At 46.2% G+C, this 15,418-nt stretch overlaps 1 protein-coding gene across 1 annotated transcript in view; it reads left to right on the forward strand.

The window, feature by feature from the left end:
- Positions 1–15,418, forward strand: part of myo16 (myosin XVI) — a 650,273-nt gene that overhangs the window by 359,921 nt on the left and 274,934 nt on the right. The window contains 1 exon segment of the mRNA XM_038818242.1: positions 13,539–13,656. Within this exon segment, the coding sequence (XP_038674170.1) occupies positions 13,539–13,656 (118 nt within the window).

A 15,418-nucleotide genomic window follows, 5' to 3' on the forward strand; every position in this document is an offset into this window, starting at 1 on the left:
GACTAAGACCGTCTGATGATCACTTGTAACAATACTGTCATGGACAGATGCATCTGTCACAAGTAAATTGGTGGGATGAGGTCCAGTAGGTGTTTCCCTCTTGTTGTTTCTCTCACCACCTGCTGCAGTGCATTGAGTCACTCTTGGTGATGGCCATTGAAGTCCCCCACCCAGAGTATATTCTGTGTCCTTGCGACCTTCAATGCTTCCTCCAAGTAGTGTACATGGAGAGGTACTGATTCATCAACTGAGGGAGGACGGTAGGTGATAGCAAGCAGGAGGTGATCTTGCTCATGTTTATCATGAGTGTCTCACTATTACTGGCTCTCTCGCCATCTGATTCGCCAGACTCGCGCCTCAGCTTTCTGCTTTTAAGCGCTCCCTCACCACTCACTCCCAGTCAGCACACATGCATGGCAGCGCGCAGACCTGCTCCTCGCTTTGGGGATGCCGACTTAGGCAGGCTTCTCGACACTGTGACAGAGAGATGGGGCATCCTGTTCTCCCGAAGGGGTCTTGGGGGGCCAGCGGCAGGGCCACCAATACCGCCTGGGAGTGGTAGCAGGTGTCAATGCGACCAGCATGACCATGAGGACATGCATCCAATGTCGGAAGAAGACCAACGACCTCCACCAAGCTACAAGGATATGTTACCACCTTTCTCTAGGGATCAGTTCCGTCTGCCACCCCTCAAATGCCCAAGCCGCCCTCTACCCCCTGCCCGCCACAAATCACTGGCTAACACCTCTTACCCTTCCCACATCCGATCTTTGTGCTTGTTCCTCAGCACCCCCTGGCAACTACCAACAAAACCCCTTCATATCCAGTTGCAGTGCCCACACATGCGATCCATTGTAGATCCCCTGATCCGGTACGATAAAGTAAGGTAAAGTTGCCATAGTCCCAGATGACCACACGTTGACGGGTGATGATTTATCCTGATGATCACCACACCTCAGGCAAGGGGAAAAGGTTGAGAAGGCGGGGCCTTCATGAATAACCTCAGCCGGTGCGGGAATTGAACACACGCTGCTGGACTTGCTGTACGTCACTAAGCAGCTGTCTAACCAAGTGAGCTAAACTGGCCCCAAACCCACCTGATGCATCACCCACGGGGCTCACAAAGTTCTCTGTTTGTCCCCACGGGAAAAGATAGCCCATCATAAGCGGGAAAGGGCCAAGATAAGGGGGTGGAATGCCAGAGATCCTCACCCCTTATGGGGAATTGGTCCTGGAAATCGCGTGGTTGTCTGAGGCGAATGCAGTCACTGACAGTGAGCTTGGCCTGTGCCACAGAGGTGAGGATCCACTGCCTCTTTACCCAGATGACGTGTCTCAAGTGAGTTGTTCATGTCAGACAAAATGATCCTTCCCTCTCACTGACCACATGCCCACTCTCCGCCACCCAAAAGACCACCTCGGAGGAGAGCATTAAGGAGACCACCATTGAGGCGTCACAGCTATCACCCCAAATTTCCACCAATTCAGAGACAAACACCTCGGTGGGCGACATTAGTGGACAGGCTTCTTGGGCACAATCTGGTAAACACCACACAGTTCCTGGTGCACATCATGTGGAGGCAGGAACATCCAAGGCAGTCAGCAGTCAGAGGTCTGCTGGATCCCAGGTCTCAGCTGAGTCCCAGTCAAATGTTGAGCCTCTGGACAGGGTCATGCCAGAGGGTAGATCAACAATCAGTTAGAGCTTCCACACCATGTCAAAACCTCCCTAGCCTCCCCCACCCTTGCGTGTCTCACCTTCTCTCAGAGTGCCATCCAGTGAGCGAGTTGTGCTGGGAAACCTTGCTCTGCACACTCACCACGGCCACAAGCAGGAACCTTTAGAAGCTGCAGTCAGTAACAAGCGGAAAACACTGCTCAATCGGATCAGTCTGCCTCTCTCTCTTGCAACTCCCAGCAGTAGAATCCACAGCAGTGGAAAAGCACACCAACCCAGTGCACACCAGAAGTGAGAAAGAACTCCCTTTCTCCAGCCCAGGCAACAGACATAGAACATAGAACACTACAGCGCAGTTCGGGCCCTTCGGCCCTCGATGTTGCGCCGACCTGTGAAACCATCTGAAGCCTATCTGACCTACACTATTCCATTTTCATCCATATGTCTATCCAGTGACCACTTAAATGCCCTTAAAGTTGGCGACTCTACTACTGTTGCAGGCAGGGCGTTCCACACCCCGACTACTCTCTGAGTAAAGAAACTGCCTCTGACATCTGTCCTATATCTATCACCCCTCAATTTAAAGCTATGTCCCCTCATGTTGGTCATCACCATCCGAGGAAAAAGACTCTCACTGTCCACCCTATCTAACCCTCTGACTATCTTATATGTCTCTATTAAGTCACCTCTCAGCCTTCTCCTCTCTAACGAAAACAACCTCAATTCCCTGAGCCTTTCCTCGTAAGACCTTCCCTCCATACCAGGCAACATCCTAGTAAATCTCCTCTGAACCCTATCCAAAGCGTCCACATCCTTCCTATAATGTGGTGACCAGAACTGCACGCAGTACTCCAGGTGCGGCCGCACCAGAGTTATGTACAGCTGCAGCATGACCTTGTGGTTCCAAAACTCAATCCCCCTGCTTATAAAGGCTAGCACACCATATGCCTTCTTAACAGCCCTATTAACCTGGGTGGCAACTTTCAGGGATTTATGTACCTGGATGCCGAGATCTCTCTGTTCATCTACACTACCAAGAATCTTGCCATTAGCCCAGTACTCTGCATTCCTGTTACTCCTTCCAAAGTGAACTACCTCACACTTTTCCGCATTAAACTCCATCTGCCACCTCTCAGCCCAGCTCTGCAGCTTATCTATGTCCCTCTGTATCCTATAACATCCTTCAGCACTATCCACAACTCCACCGACCTTTGTGTCATCTGCAAATTTACTAACCCATCCTTCTACACCCTCTTCCAGGTCATTTATAAAAATGACAAACAGCAGTGGCCCCAAAACAGATCCTTGCGGTACACCACTAGTAACTGAACTCCAGGATGAACATTTGCCATCAACCACCACCCTCTGTCTTCTTTCAGCTAGCCAATTACTGATCCAAACCGCTAAATCACCTTCAATTCCTTACTACCTTATTTTCTGCAATAGCCAACCGTGGGGAACCTTATCAAACGCCTTACTGAAATCCATATACACCACATCAACAGCTTTACCCTCATCCACCTGTTTGGTCACCTTCTCAAAAAACTCAATAAGGTTTGTGAGGCATGACCTACCCTTCACAAAACCTTGTTGACTATCGCTAATCAACTTGTTCTTTTCAAGATGATTATAAACCCTATCTCTTATAACCTTTTCCAACATTTTACCCACAACGGAAGTAAGGCTCACAGGTCTATAATTACCAGGGTTGTCTCTACTCCCCTTCTTGAACAAGGGGACAACATTTGCTATCCTCCAGTCTTCCGGCACTATTCCTGTCGACAAAGACGACATAAAAATCAAGGACAAAGGCTCTGCAATCTCCTCCCTGGCTTCCCAGAGAATCCTAGGATAAATCCCATCTAGCCCAGGGGACTTATCTATTTTGACATTTTCCAAAATTGCTAACACCTCCTCCTTTTGAACCTCAATTCCATCTAGCCTGGTCGACTGAACCTGAGTGTTCTCCTCGACAACATTGTCTTTCTCCAGTGTAAACACTGACGAAAAATATCCATTTAACGCTTCCCCTATCTCCTCTGATTCCATACACAACTTTCCACTACTATCCTTGATTGGCCCTAATCTTACTCTAGTCATTCTTTTGTTCCTGATATACCTATAGAAAGCCTTAGGGTTTTCCTTGATCCTATCTGCCAACGATTTTTCGTGTCCTCTCCTCGCTCTTCTTAACTCTCCCTTTAGGTCCTTCCTGGCTAACTTGTAACTCTCAAGTGCCCTAACTGAGCCTTCATGTCTCATCCTAACATAAGCCTTCTTCTTCCTCTTGACAAGTGCTTCAACTTCCTTAGTAAACCACGGTTCCCTTGCTCGACAACTTCCTCCCTGCCTGACAGGTACATATTTATCAAGGACACGCAGTAGCTGTTCCTTGAAAAAGCTCCACATTTTGATTGTACCCATCCCCTGCAGTTTCCTTCCCCATCCTATACATCCTAAATCTTGCCGAATAGCATCATAATTGCCTTTCCCCCAGCTATAATTCTTGCCTTGCGGTATATACCTATCCCTGCCCATTGCTAAAGTAAACATAACCTAGTTGTGATCACTATCACCAACGTGCTCACCTACATCTAAATCTAACACCTGTCCGGGTTCATTACCCAGTACCAAATCCAATATGGCCTCGCCCCTTGTTGGCCTGTCTACATACTGTGTCAGAAAACCCTCCTGCACACACTGCACAAAAACTGACCCATCTATAGTACTCGAACTATAGTATTTCCAGTTAATATTTGGAAAGTTAAAGTCCCCCATAACAACTACCCTGTTACTCTCGCTCCTGTCGAGAATCATCTTTGCAATCCTTTCCTCTACATCTCTAGAACTATTCGGAGGTCTATAGACAACTCCCAACAGGGTGACCTCTCCTCTACTGTTCCTAACCTCGGCCCATACTACCTCAGTAGACGAGTCCTCAAGCGTCCTTTCTACCGCCGTAATACTTTCCTTGACATCCTCCCTTTCCTTCCTACAGGCTACAGAAAAAGAAGGAAACAGCAACAGCAGCTTGTAGACATTTGCAAGTCATCAACAGGAGCAAGCAGCATACACAACCTGGGAAGTGCTCTCACAATTAACAAGGCCAATTCTTCATTCGCAATAATCTTCAACTGTGAAGCTAGAGGCTGCTGACAGTCAAAGGGAGTGACCTTCAGCATATAACAGAGTAATCATACAATTTACAGTGCAGAAGGAAGCCATTCGGCCCATCGGCTCTGCACCGGCCCTTGGAAAGAGCACCCTACCTAAGCGCATGCCTCCACCCTTTCCCCGTAACCTCATTTGGGGTTACGTGTAAGAATTGTAAGAATATGAAGTGAAATAATTGGCAACCTCTCGAGAGAACAGGGCTCTGTCCTGGAAGTGTTTGATAGGACTGACAGGCAGCAGCAGTAGTTGCCCCTGTTATGGGTATTCACAATATTTAAAGATGGCTTGCAGGCCTCACAGACAAAAAAGCCTCTCCTTCGCCCCCCCCCCCCCCCCCCCCCCCCCGCAGGCCTCACAGACAAAAAAGCCTCTCCTTCGCGCGCCCCCCCCCCCCCGAACTCGCCATTGGGAACGGGCCGGTTAGATAGAAAACTGATTCATGCCTGACGCAAATCTCAATTTTGGCCTTTCTGACTATTTAGCTGACTCGCCCACATCCACGCTGTGCCAATGCAGTGGTTAAATCACGTGGACTGGCAGTGGAGTCATTGAGTGCAACAATCTTTAGGACCTTCTAACAGATCACCTGTTTCTGAAACTGTATCATTCTCATGAACATTGTCAGGAAATAGCCAACCAAGGTCTAGAAACATCTCCTTCAGATGGCCACCATCTTTTTCAGTGGCATCTGTTTCCATGCCTTGTATCCGGTCTGTGAAGAAGTGAGAGTTTTGTCACTTCTTCCTGTGTCCAGTGGATGGTGTTGCTAAATTACAGACCCAACTCATGAGATAATGAATGAACTTCACATGTTGCTGCTGAATTCATCGCGGAAGGCCTCAGTCATACCAACAGACGGTTTGTACTTATACTCTTAAACATAGAACATACAGTGCAGAAGGAGGCCATTTGGCCCATCAAGTCTGCACCAACCCACTTAAGATCTCACTTCCACCCTATCGTAACTCAATAACCCCTCCCATCCTTTTTGGTCACTAACGGCAATTTATCATGGCCAATCCACCTAACCTGCATGTCTTTGGACTGTGGGAGGAAACCGGAGCACCCAGAGGAAACCCACCCAGACACGGGGAGAACGTGCAGACTCCGCACAGACAGTGACCCAGCGGGGAATCGAACCTGGGACCCTGGCCCTGTTAAAACCACAGTGCTATCCACATCTGAGTTATCAAATAAACTGAAGGTCAAATTAACAATGTAATTTCAGGTAATGACCACTAAGTGTCTCTGTAACTAAAGACAAAATTCCAAAAAAGTTTACCGAATCAAATTGTTATTTTGGTGGCCAATGAAGCACTCCAACAGCCATAGTTACCCATTGGCCATGGAAGAATTTCTCTTTATAAGATCAAATTAACAAAGCAGCCAATTTACTAATTAAGATTAGGGGCAGCAGGGTAGCATGGAGGGGCAGCAGGGTAGCATGAAGGGGCAGCAGGGTAGCATGGTGGTTAGCATAAATGCTTCACAGCTCCAGGGTCCCAGGTTCGATTCCCGGCTGGGTCACTGTCTGTGTGGAGTCTGCACGTCCTCCCCCTGTGTGCGTGGGTTTCCTCCGGGTGCTCCGGTTTCCCCCCACAGTCCAAAGATGTGCGGGTTAGGTGGATTGGCCATGCTAAATTGCCCGTAGTGTCCTAATAAAAGTAAGGTTAAGGGGGGGGTTGTTGGGTTACGGGTATAGGGTGGATACGTGGGTTTGAGTAGGGTGATCATGGCTCGGCACAACATTGAGTGCCGAAGGGCCTGTTCTGTGCTGTACTGTTCTATGTTCTATAACTGTTTAAGGAGCACTGTAACAAAAGACAAAAATTTGAAAGGAATCTTATCAAAACAGCATCTAGTTTTGGGGGCAGATGAAGTATTCCAGCCCCTGTGGTCCCAATGGATCCTGGAAAAGCTTCTCTCTCTAAGTGTTGCCAATACTGAATTAAAAAATTCTCTGCACAGTGTATCTTAATATAGTTAATATACTATTAACACTTGCCTTTTAGTTTTCAGCTGGGAGGATGCCAGTGCCACCCATAGCCTAAGAAAAGTAAAAAAACAATGTGCTACATTGGTGTATAAGTTATGATATTTATGCTTGTATATTATGGGAGCTGAATTTTGCCATTAAGCATTAAAATTCTATCACCTGGGTCATAAGCAGGACACTACCCTACACTGGTGTGCACCAGCATCTGGGACAATATCTTGCTGGTGGTGATGCGCGATCAATGAACACAGAAACGAAGGAGTAGTCCAAATCGAAGGCTTTAATCTACAAGAAGTGTGCCCAGCAGCAGGAGTACAGAAATGACCTGGCTGCTGGGAAACACGGGTTCTTACACTCTGCCTCATAGGCGGAGCTACCTACCTCTCGACCAATGAGAAGACAACACTTGGGCCAATGGGCAGCGATCCTTCTACACCAATAGCAGCTCACAATCCCAGGCACCGTAATACTTCTAGTCATACTACCACTGGTGGTGACGAATAACAGATCACCCCTGGGACCACCATTCAGTTGGGAATGGTGGCCTGTCCCCGAGAGCTGCTTGTCCAGTCAGAGACTTGACAACTCCGTAGCCTCAGCAGCACCACTGCTAGCGGCGACAATTGTTGAGGTTACATCACCAGGGAGACAGAAAAGTGCTGGTAGGTGAAACGCAGGGGCCAACATATAATTAGGGGTGGGATCGTGAGGCACCAGCAGCAGTTTGTGCTTGAAGTTAGCCATTGTCACCATAGTTCCCTCTCCATGAGCAATGGAGTGCCATAAAGGTGGCACCTCCATGAGCCCATTGGGAGATCACGAGGATTTACCTATCTCATTAAGTGTAAGAATTGGCCACCGATCGAGTGGGTAGCCATGCTGCTAGTTTCTGTCACTGGTAATATGGCGGGAAGACATTGGCTTTTTGCGCCATATTGTCAACCATCCCACCTTCAAACCCATCTTCAATGGGCCTGGAAAATTCAGCCCCAAGTGTGTCGAACAGTTCTGTGGAAAACTACAATCCTGACAGAGGAAGGACTGCATCCAGATAACACCAAGGTGCAGAATCCAAGCATTGTTTACACTGGAGATTTCTTCCTTCATTATTGCAACTTGTGCAGCCGTGAAATGAGAGGACATATTGCCTTGATGGAGCAGCATTTACAGGGAGCTTTTATCAGAACATTGCAGACATAAATCCATTGAATTTCTTCCTATTGATTCAGATGGATGTAAAATTAGAAGCCATGAACCTGGGATTTGCACCTTTCCTTTTTGGAGGCATTAGATCAAATAATTGAGCCTTCTAGGCCCTCTTGGCCGGTTTTGCTCACTTAGTTAGTGAGCTGGTTTGTGATGCAGAGCAACACCAGCAGCACAGATTCAACTCCCGTACCAGCTGAGTTTATTCATGAATCCCCTTCATCCTCAACCTTGCTCCTTACCTGAGCTGTGGTGACCCTCAGGTTAAATCATCACCAGTCAGCTGTCTCCATCAAAGGGGAAAGCAGCCTATGGTCATCTGGGACAATGGTGACTTTACCTTTAACTGCTTATAGTGACTAATCAGCAGTTTCCATATAGATTTTCTAGGTACAGGTGAATATATTAACTACTCAGTTGTGCATTACAAATGAGTTGTCAGTGTTACTTTTCATGTAGTTTATATCTGTATGCACTGGCATTGTGTATCTTCACACTGCTGTGTAACAATCTGCGGTGTTTTTGTTCAAGTCTTGTATTACAAGAGGGTGTACAAGTAGTATTTTAAGTTTATTCACATTTGACAGATATCTCTGCTGAACATTAGTACTCACAGAGGATAGGAATTTCTGGCCCGACACTGGCAGCCGAACTGCTCTCCAAGTTTTTCTGTCCCGCCAATGACAAAATCCCAGCCTTAGAATCTCAAACATACTATGATCTATAATGACAGGAAAAGGACAGTTTGTCTGTCAATCACTGTGTATGGCAATTACACGGTGAAGTGAATTGCTAGTTAAACATATGACATTGATTATCCTATAAGTAACAGACAGCTGGAACAATCTGGGGTGAGCACTTCTTCTGGGTTTGTTGCTGTGAGGAAGTGCCTTACAGTAAACCTACTTGAACCTAAAGGACCAGATTGGATTGATTCCTCCACTGTAACCACCGTGAGTAACACAGTCCATCTCATTCCACTTTTCTGCTCACTCCCCATTTTCTTCAATGTCCTTCGTTAAAGGCTGTTAAATGCTGGAAGCACCTGATCGGAGTTTACGTTATGGAATCTTTCTTGCTGTTATCTGATAGAATAAAGATCTTTTCACCTTGTGCAATAAAATCTGCCTTATTTATATTGTGGGCTAACCCCCACAACATCACGGTAACAGACAGATTTCACTTCCTGAACAGTAGCTGAGAGTGAGAAACTCTACTGCTGCCCTTTGTGTTTAAAATCAACTGATAAAATCCTGCTTTAGGGACACTGTTTCTTGGAAAGCCTGTAATAACGATGAGGTAATTTTTTTCTCATGAATACACCTGGCACAGGAGTTTGCCTGCTGGGAGTATGTATCTGCAACTTGTGCAGACGAGTTCACCTTTCATATCAGAAGGTGGGTTCCAATTCCCCTGAAAACAGACTGACGACCCAAACGCCAAACTCAGAGCATTTCAAGTACCAGATGCGGAGTAGTAAATGGAGCAGCATGAAAATTACAACGAGTTTCCAAATTTTGAGACCATTCCCACCAACTTTCTCACCAACCATAAACCTCCCTTTCCTGTTTCCATGCATCATTCCCTTTGCATTCTTTTTGAATCAAATAGGAATGAGCCTTATATTAAAAGCACTGTATAAAGAAACAAAGAACATGCATCAATATAATTTATTTCACAACCATTGGATATCTCAAAGTGCTTCACAACCAATAAAGTATATTTGGAAATGTAGCCACTTTTGTAATGTAGGGGAAATGCAACAGCTACGTTCCAATGCAGGAATGAAAAAGGTGACCAAATGATCTGTTTTTGATTATGTTAAATGATAGATGAATGTTGGCCATGGCACCAGGATATTTCCCTTGTGGAAATAGTGCCATGGGATCTTTAACATCCACTTGAGCAAAAAGATAGGGACCTCACTTTAATGCCACTTTGAAAAGATGGCACCTTTGACAGTACAGCATTTAGTTCAGCTTGTTCACGAAAGATTGAGAGCGGGGTTTACCGACCGACCCGCCATGGGACTGGAATATCCCACAGACGTGAACAGCTGGTAGACCGCGCCCTGATTGTGTATACACACACGATGGTGCTGCTATCATCATATGGAGTGCTAGTTAGTGTGGCTTAAACAACCTGGTGCAAACTTCAACTTGACCTACTTTCTTAGCAATCTGTCTCTATGGGCGAGATTATCTGGCCTTGCCGCGGCGTGTTTCTTGGCAGCGGGAGGCGGCCTGTTGTTGGATGGTGGCGGAATCTTCTGGTTCCACCGCTGTCAATGGGATTTCCTATTTAATCCACCCTGCACTGCAGAAATATCCGCACCGGGGTTGCTCCGTCAGCATGACCGGAAGATCCCACTGGCGTTGACGGCCAGAAGATCTCTCTCGACATCTCACTATGTGTTTCTGTTTATGTCGAATGCCTTGTTATTATTAGTATTACTAAACAGTTTTAGACACTTCTTTGTGGATTTCTTCCTCTGCACATTAATTTTATGCATTAGAGAAACTAAACAAAATACAGGAATCACTTAGTAGTTCAGGCAGCATCTGCAGAAGGAAATACAGAATTTACGTTTTGTTATAACCTGCACGGGTCTCAAAGGGTAGGGGTGATCCACTACCCTGTGGAGCTTGCAGAATACGAGCTCCCCTGATAAGGAGGCGGGGGACCATTAACACAGTTCATGTGCCTTTGTATAAACAGAGTCGGCCAGTCAGGCACCAACTAGAGAAGACCCAGTAGGGAACTATTAGAGCGGTACATAATAATAAACATGTTAATAAAGTAAGTGTGGACTCTCTCAGTGTGGACTCCTTTTGTTGCAGAGATTACATGATTGTAGAATCATTCTTATGGAGAATCTGTGCCCAAGACAGATGTATTCAGACCTTGTTGCAAATGGATTTGGGGAAATGTGCAATCTGTCAACAAGAAATGCCAAGTTGGTTATCCACTGAATCCCTTCAATTTAATACAGGGGACACATATCAAGGCCCCATTTTATTTATATGGGGGCGATTCTCCGAATGCCAGGCCGGAGAATCGCCGCAACCGCGCCACGATGGCCTGACGCCGGCGCGTGATTCTCCGAGGTGCGGGAAATCCACGGCATTTGCACCGGCGCATTTGGCGCGGCGCAGGCCTCGGACCGCAGGAATCTGCGGGGCCGCCGATTCTCTGACCTGGATGGGCCGAGCGGCCGCTCCGACACGACAGAGTTCAACCGGCGCCGTTCACCCCTGGTCGTTGCCGGCGGGAACTCTGTGGGAATGCTTGGGGGGACGGCCTGTGGGGGGGGGGGGGCTCTGATGAGGTCTGGCCCGCGATCGGGGCCCACCAATCGGCGGGCCGGCCTCTCCCCCACCCCCCCTTACTTCCTGGCGGGGCCAGCCCCTGAACACCGACCCCATGTGGGTCGGGGCCGGCACACGTACGAAGTTCCCTGTGCATGCGCAGAATGGCGCGGCCCAACTGCGCATGCGCAGGATTGAGCTGTCCCAACTGCGCATGTGTGAGTTGGCACGGCGCCCATTTGGCACCGCGTAAGGAAGCTGGAGTGGCGTGAACCGCTACAGCGCCATGCTGGCCCCCTGTGGGGGCCAGAATAGGGCGTGCCCAGGCCCTGTTCACGCCGTCGTGAAACGCGACGGCGTTCACGACGGCGCGAACACTTGGCCTCAATATCGGCGAATGGCCCCCATTATTCTTTCGGTTGTGCACTGTGGTGGGGAAGCTGGCATTTAATTGCACATCCCTGTTGGCTTATAAGTAGCTGATAATGGACTATCTTGAACTGCAGCCCCTGGCTACTCCCACAGTGGTTTGAAAATCGTGATGAGTGACAATGAAGAGACAGCAATATTTATTCAAGTGAGGATCATGTGTGACTTAGAAGGGGTCTGGCGGTGATGGTGCCCCATACTCCTGCTTCCCTTGTAATTCAGGGTGGTGGTCATCAGAGGCTTGGTTGATGTTGTTGAAGAAGACAGTGTAATTAACCAATTAATAGATTTTGGGGGATTTTCATTTATAATGAGGAAGGAGGCCAGCAAGACTCCTTCTTGAATCATAAGCAGAATGCTTGACGTATGCTTACTCCACATTCATGGCAAATCCGTTGGATTACTCTCTCACTTCCCCAATTGACCTAACATTAAACCTGGAAACGTTATCTGGAGGCAGTGGGCTCACTGTCCAATGTCCACCCAATATATGGGCCGATCAAAAGTCTACCTCAGAAAGTTCAGTTATTAAATTATTGGCTATTATTAGCTTTTTACTCTTTCAAGTAGATAATGATCTTGCTGTAACACATTATTAGTCACACTCTGAAAATGTTGACAGTATGAATTGCAGTGTTTATACGTGCCCAATGAGAGTTTTTTAAACATCTTTAGCACTAAATTCTGCTGGAATTAATAAATGAATATTAGGAAGCCATAATTTGATATAACGAAGTAAAATAATGTGGCGTGTGCAGTGCAAGAGAAGAAAATCAGACTTGCATTTCTCACTGAATGGCACACAACAGATTGACAATAATGTCTTTATACCTGGATATTTGTTTTGTGTGACTTCCTTTTGATTCCTGTGAGCCACCAAAGAAAAGCAGATAGGGCTGTAGATGTCATATACATGGACTTCAGTAAGGCATTTGATAAGCTTCCCCATGGTAGGCTGATGGAGAAAGTGAAGTCTCATGGGGTCCAGGGTGTACTAACTAGTTGGATAAAGAACTGGTTGGGCAACAGGAGACAGAGAGTAGTAGTGGAAGGGAGTTTCTCAAACTGGAGAACTGTGATCAGTGGTGTTCCACAGGGATCTGTGCTCGGACCACTGTTGTTTGTGATTTACATAAATGATCTGGAGTAAGGTATAGGTGGTCTGATTAGCAAGTTTGCAGATGACACTAAGATCGATGGAGCAGCAGATAGTGAAGGCGATTGTCAGAGAATACAGCAGAATATAGATAGATTGGAGAGTTGGGCGGGGGAATGGCAGCTGGGAGTTCAATCCGGGCAAATGCGAGGTGATGCATTTTGGAAGATCCAATTCAAGAGCGAACTATATGGTAAATGGAAAAGCCCTGGTGAAAATTGATAGACAGAGAGATCTGGGTGTGGCTTGGAGGACCGAAGGGCCTGTTCCTGTGCTGTAATTTTTCTTTGTTATTTGTTCAGATAACCTGTTCTCAATTTTCTATTGACAAATTTTGGTATTCGTCACTAAGTTTGAGAAACGTCACTGATATAACTTAGAAATTGAGATCTGATGTAAATTCTTCATTCTGAGAACAATTGTTTATTCAGTAAATTATAACACTGTGTTTAAAATATTCCTGATTGGTAATGTGATATTTTGAACTGATCAGAAAATGCATTCTCGTGTTGCAATTTAGCAGGAAAATAAACCATGGACGATTGAAACAGCTGCACGCTTCTTCACCATGATTTGTTTTTTCTGATTTAGGAAGTTGACAACCTGTTTCTCATTCTGTCTGCAATCTTGCTTCTTGGGGATATCCAGTTTTTGGCCCTGACTGATATTGAGACAGCGTACGTGTCAGATGTGCAATTACTGGAACAAGGTCAGTGTGCTCAAGAACAAACAATTCGCCAGTTACTGTCTGTGAGTGTGCCTAGGTGGATGAATAACAAATACATCAGCAGGTGGAGCCAGCACAACACTTAACATTCCACAGGCACCAAGAGAAAATGCGGCATGACAAAGTGGCGGGTTTTTACCAGAACCTTCCAGAATCTTCCTGCATTTTCCATCCCACTGATTTTGGACTAATGCAGTAACATCCTCTGACATTATTATTCCTATCTTTACATAAACAAACAGCACAACTTGATGGGAATAATTGTGTACAATTATCTTTGTAGTTTAGTAATGTAAATTAGTAAACAGGGCTAGCCTCATCAGTATTGCTGTGCTCTCAATATTAGGGAAGCCCCATACAGACCAGTTAATTTGTTTCTCTGGAGCCTCGGCAAGAGCTCGAGGACATGGTTTGCACTAGATCTTATGACACAGCTCAGTGTGTAAATTGAAAATTCTGACACAAAAGTGCTGCAGTTTAGATTCCTGTTAAGTGCTTCTTGTTGCTTGAAGCTTGCCCTAATTTTCAAAATCTATTCTTTATTGAAAGTCAAGTTTTGGATCAAAATCATACAAAGGAAAAATTGCTTGGAACGAGGTTTCATTGTTGCAGATGTGAGATGAACTAAAATGCCATACATCATTTTATCACTCTGAAGTAAAAAGTGATCTGTCAGTTTTTTTTTCTGATGGTGGTACCCGGAAAAGTTGGAGAATAGAATTATCAGTTCATAGGGGTTTGAATTTTATATTTTCATCCATATGCATTGTGTGCTTCCGCCAGATTGTAAAAGACACCTCACCATTGTCAGAGAGCTGACTGGTAATGATTTAACCTGAGGATCCGCACACCTCAGGCAAGGGGCAGGGTGAGCATGAATAACCTCAGCCAGTACAGAATTGAATCCGTGCTGCTGACCTTGCTCTGCGTCACAAACCAGCTGTCTAGCCAAGTGAGCTAAACCAGCCAGATTGTACAACACTATACAATATACACAACTCAGCACAATCATAGAATCCCTAGAGTGCTGAAGGAGGCCATTCGGCTCATTGAGTCTGCACCAACCCTACGAAAGAGCACCCTACCTATGCTCAATCCCCGCACTAGCCCTGTATCCTCACCCACCTTTGGACACTAAGGATCATGGCCAAACCACCTAACCTGCTCATGTGGAAGGAATGTGGCTGGAAGCCGGTGAACCCAGAGGAAACCCATGCAGACACGAGGAGAAAATGCAAACTCCACACAGACCGTCACCCGAGGTTGCAATTGAACCTGGGTCCCTGACGCCAAGAGGCAGCAGTGCAAACCACTGTGCCACCATGCCACCCTATGTATACAATGCACATAACTGTTACTGGATACACAATTAGCACCCCGACACACAATTCTGTACTATATGCAAGTTTATTATTAAATTAAATTTAATCCCTCTTTGCCAAATATTGATTTTTATCTTGTGGAAAATGTGAAAATAGAATTTTTAATAATGATTGAAATTATATTTGGCATGAAAATGCACTAAAGGGCTGGATTTCATGCTCCTTCAGCCACAGGTTTGAAGGTGGAGGGTTCTTGTTAAATTTTTTCCATTGCCTGTACCTGCCCCTAGCTTAATTTAACCAGCGGCAGGAGAGGTTGCCCTCCCTCCATGGCCTCTCAACCCCCACTGCTTTACCCCCTCACGCACCCTTTCCGGGGCCTGTCAGTTTGGCACCCAGCAAGACCCATACACTTATCCAAA

Source organism: Scyliorhinus canicula, chromosome 14 (assembly GCF_902713615.1).
Source record: "Scyliorhinus canicula chromosome 14, sScyCan1.1, whole genome shotgun sequence".
Taxonomy (NCBI): Eukaryota; Metazoa; Chordata; class Chondrichthyes; order Carcharhiniformes; family Scyliorhinidae; genus Scyliorhinus; species Scyliorhinus canicula.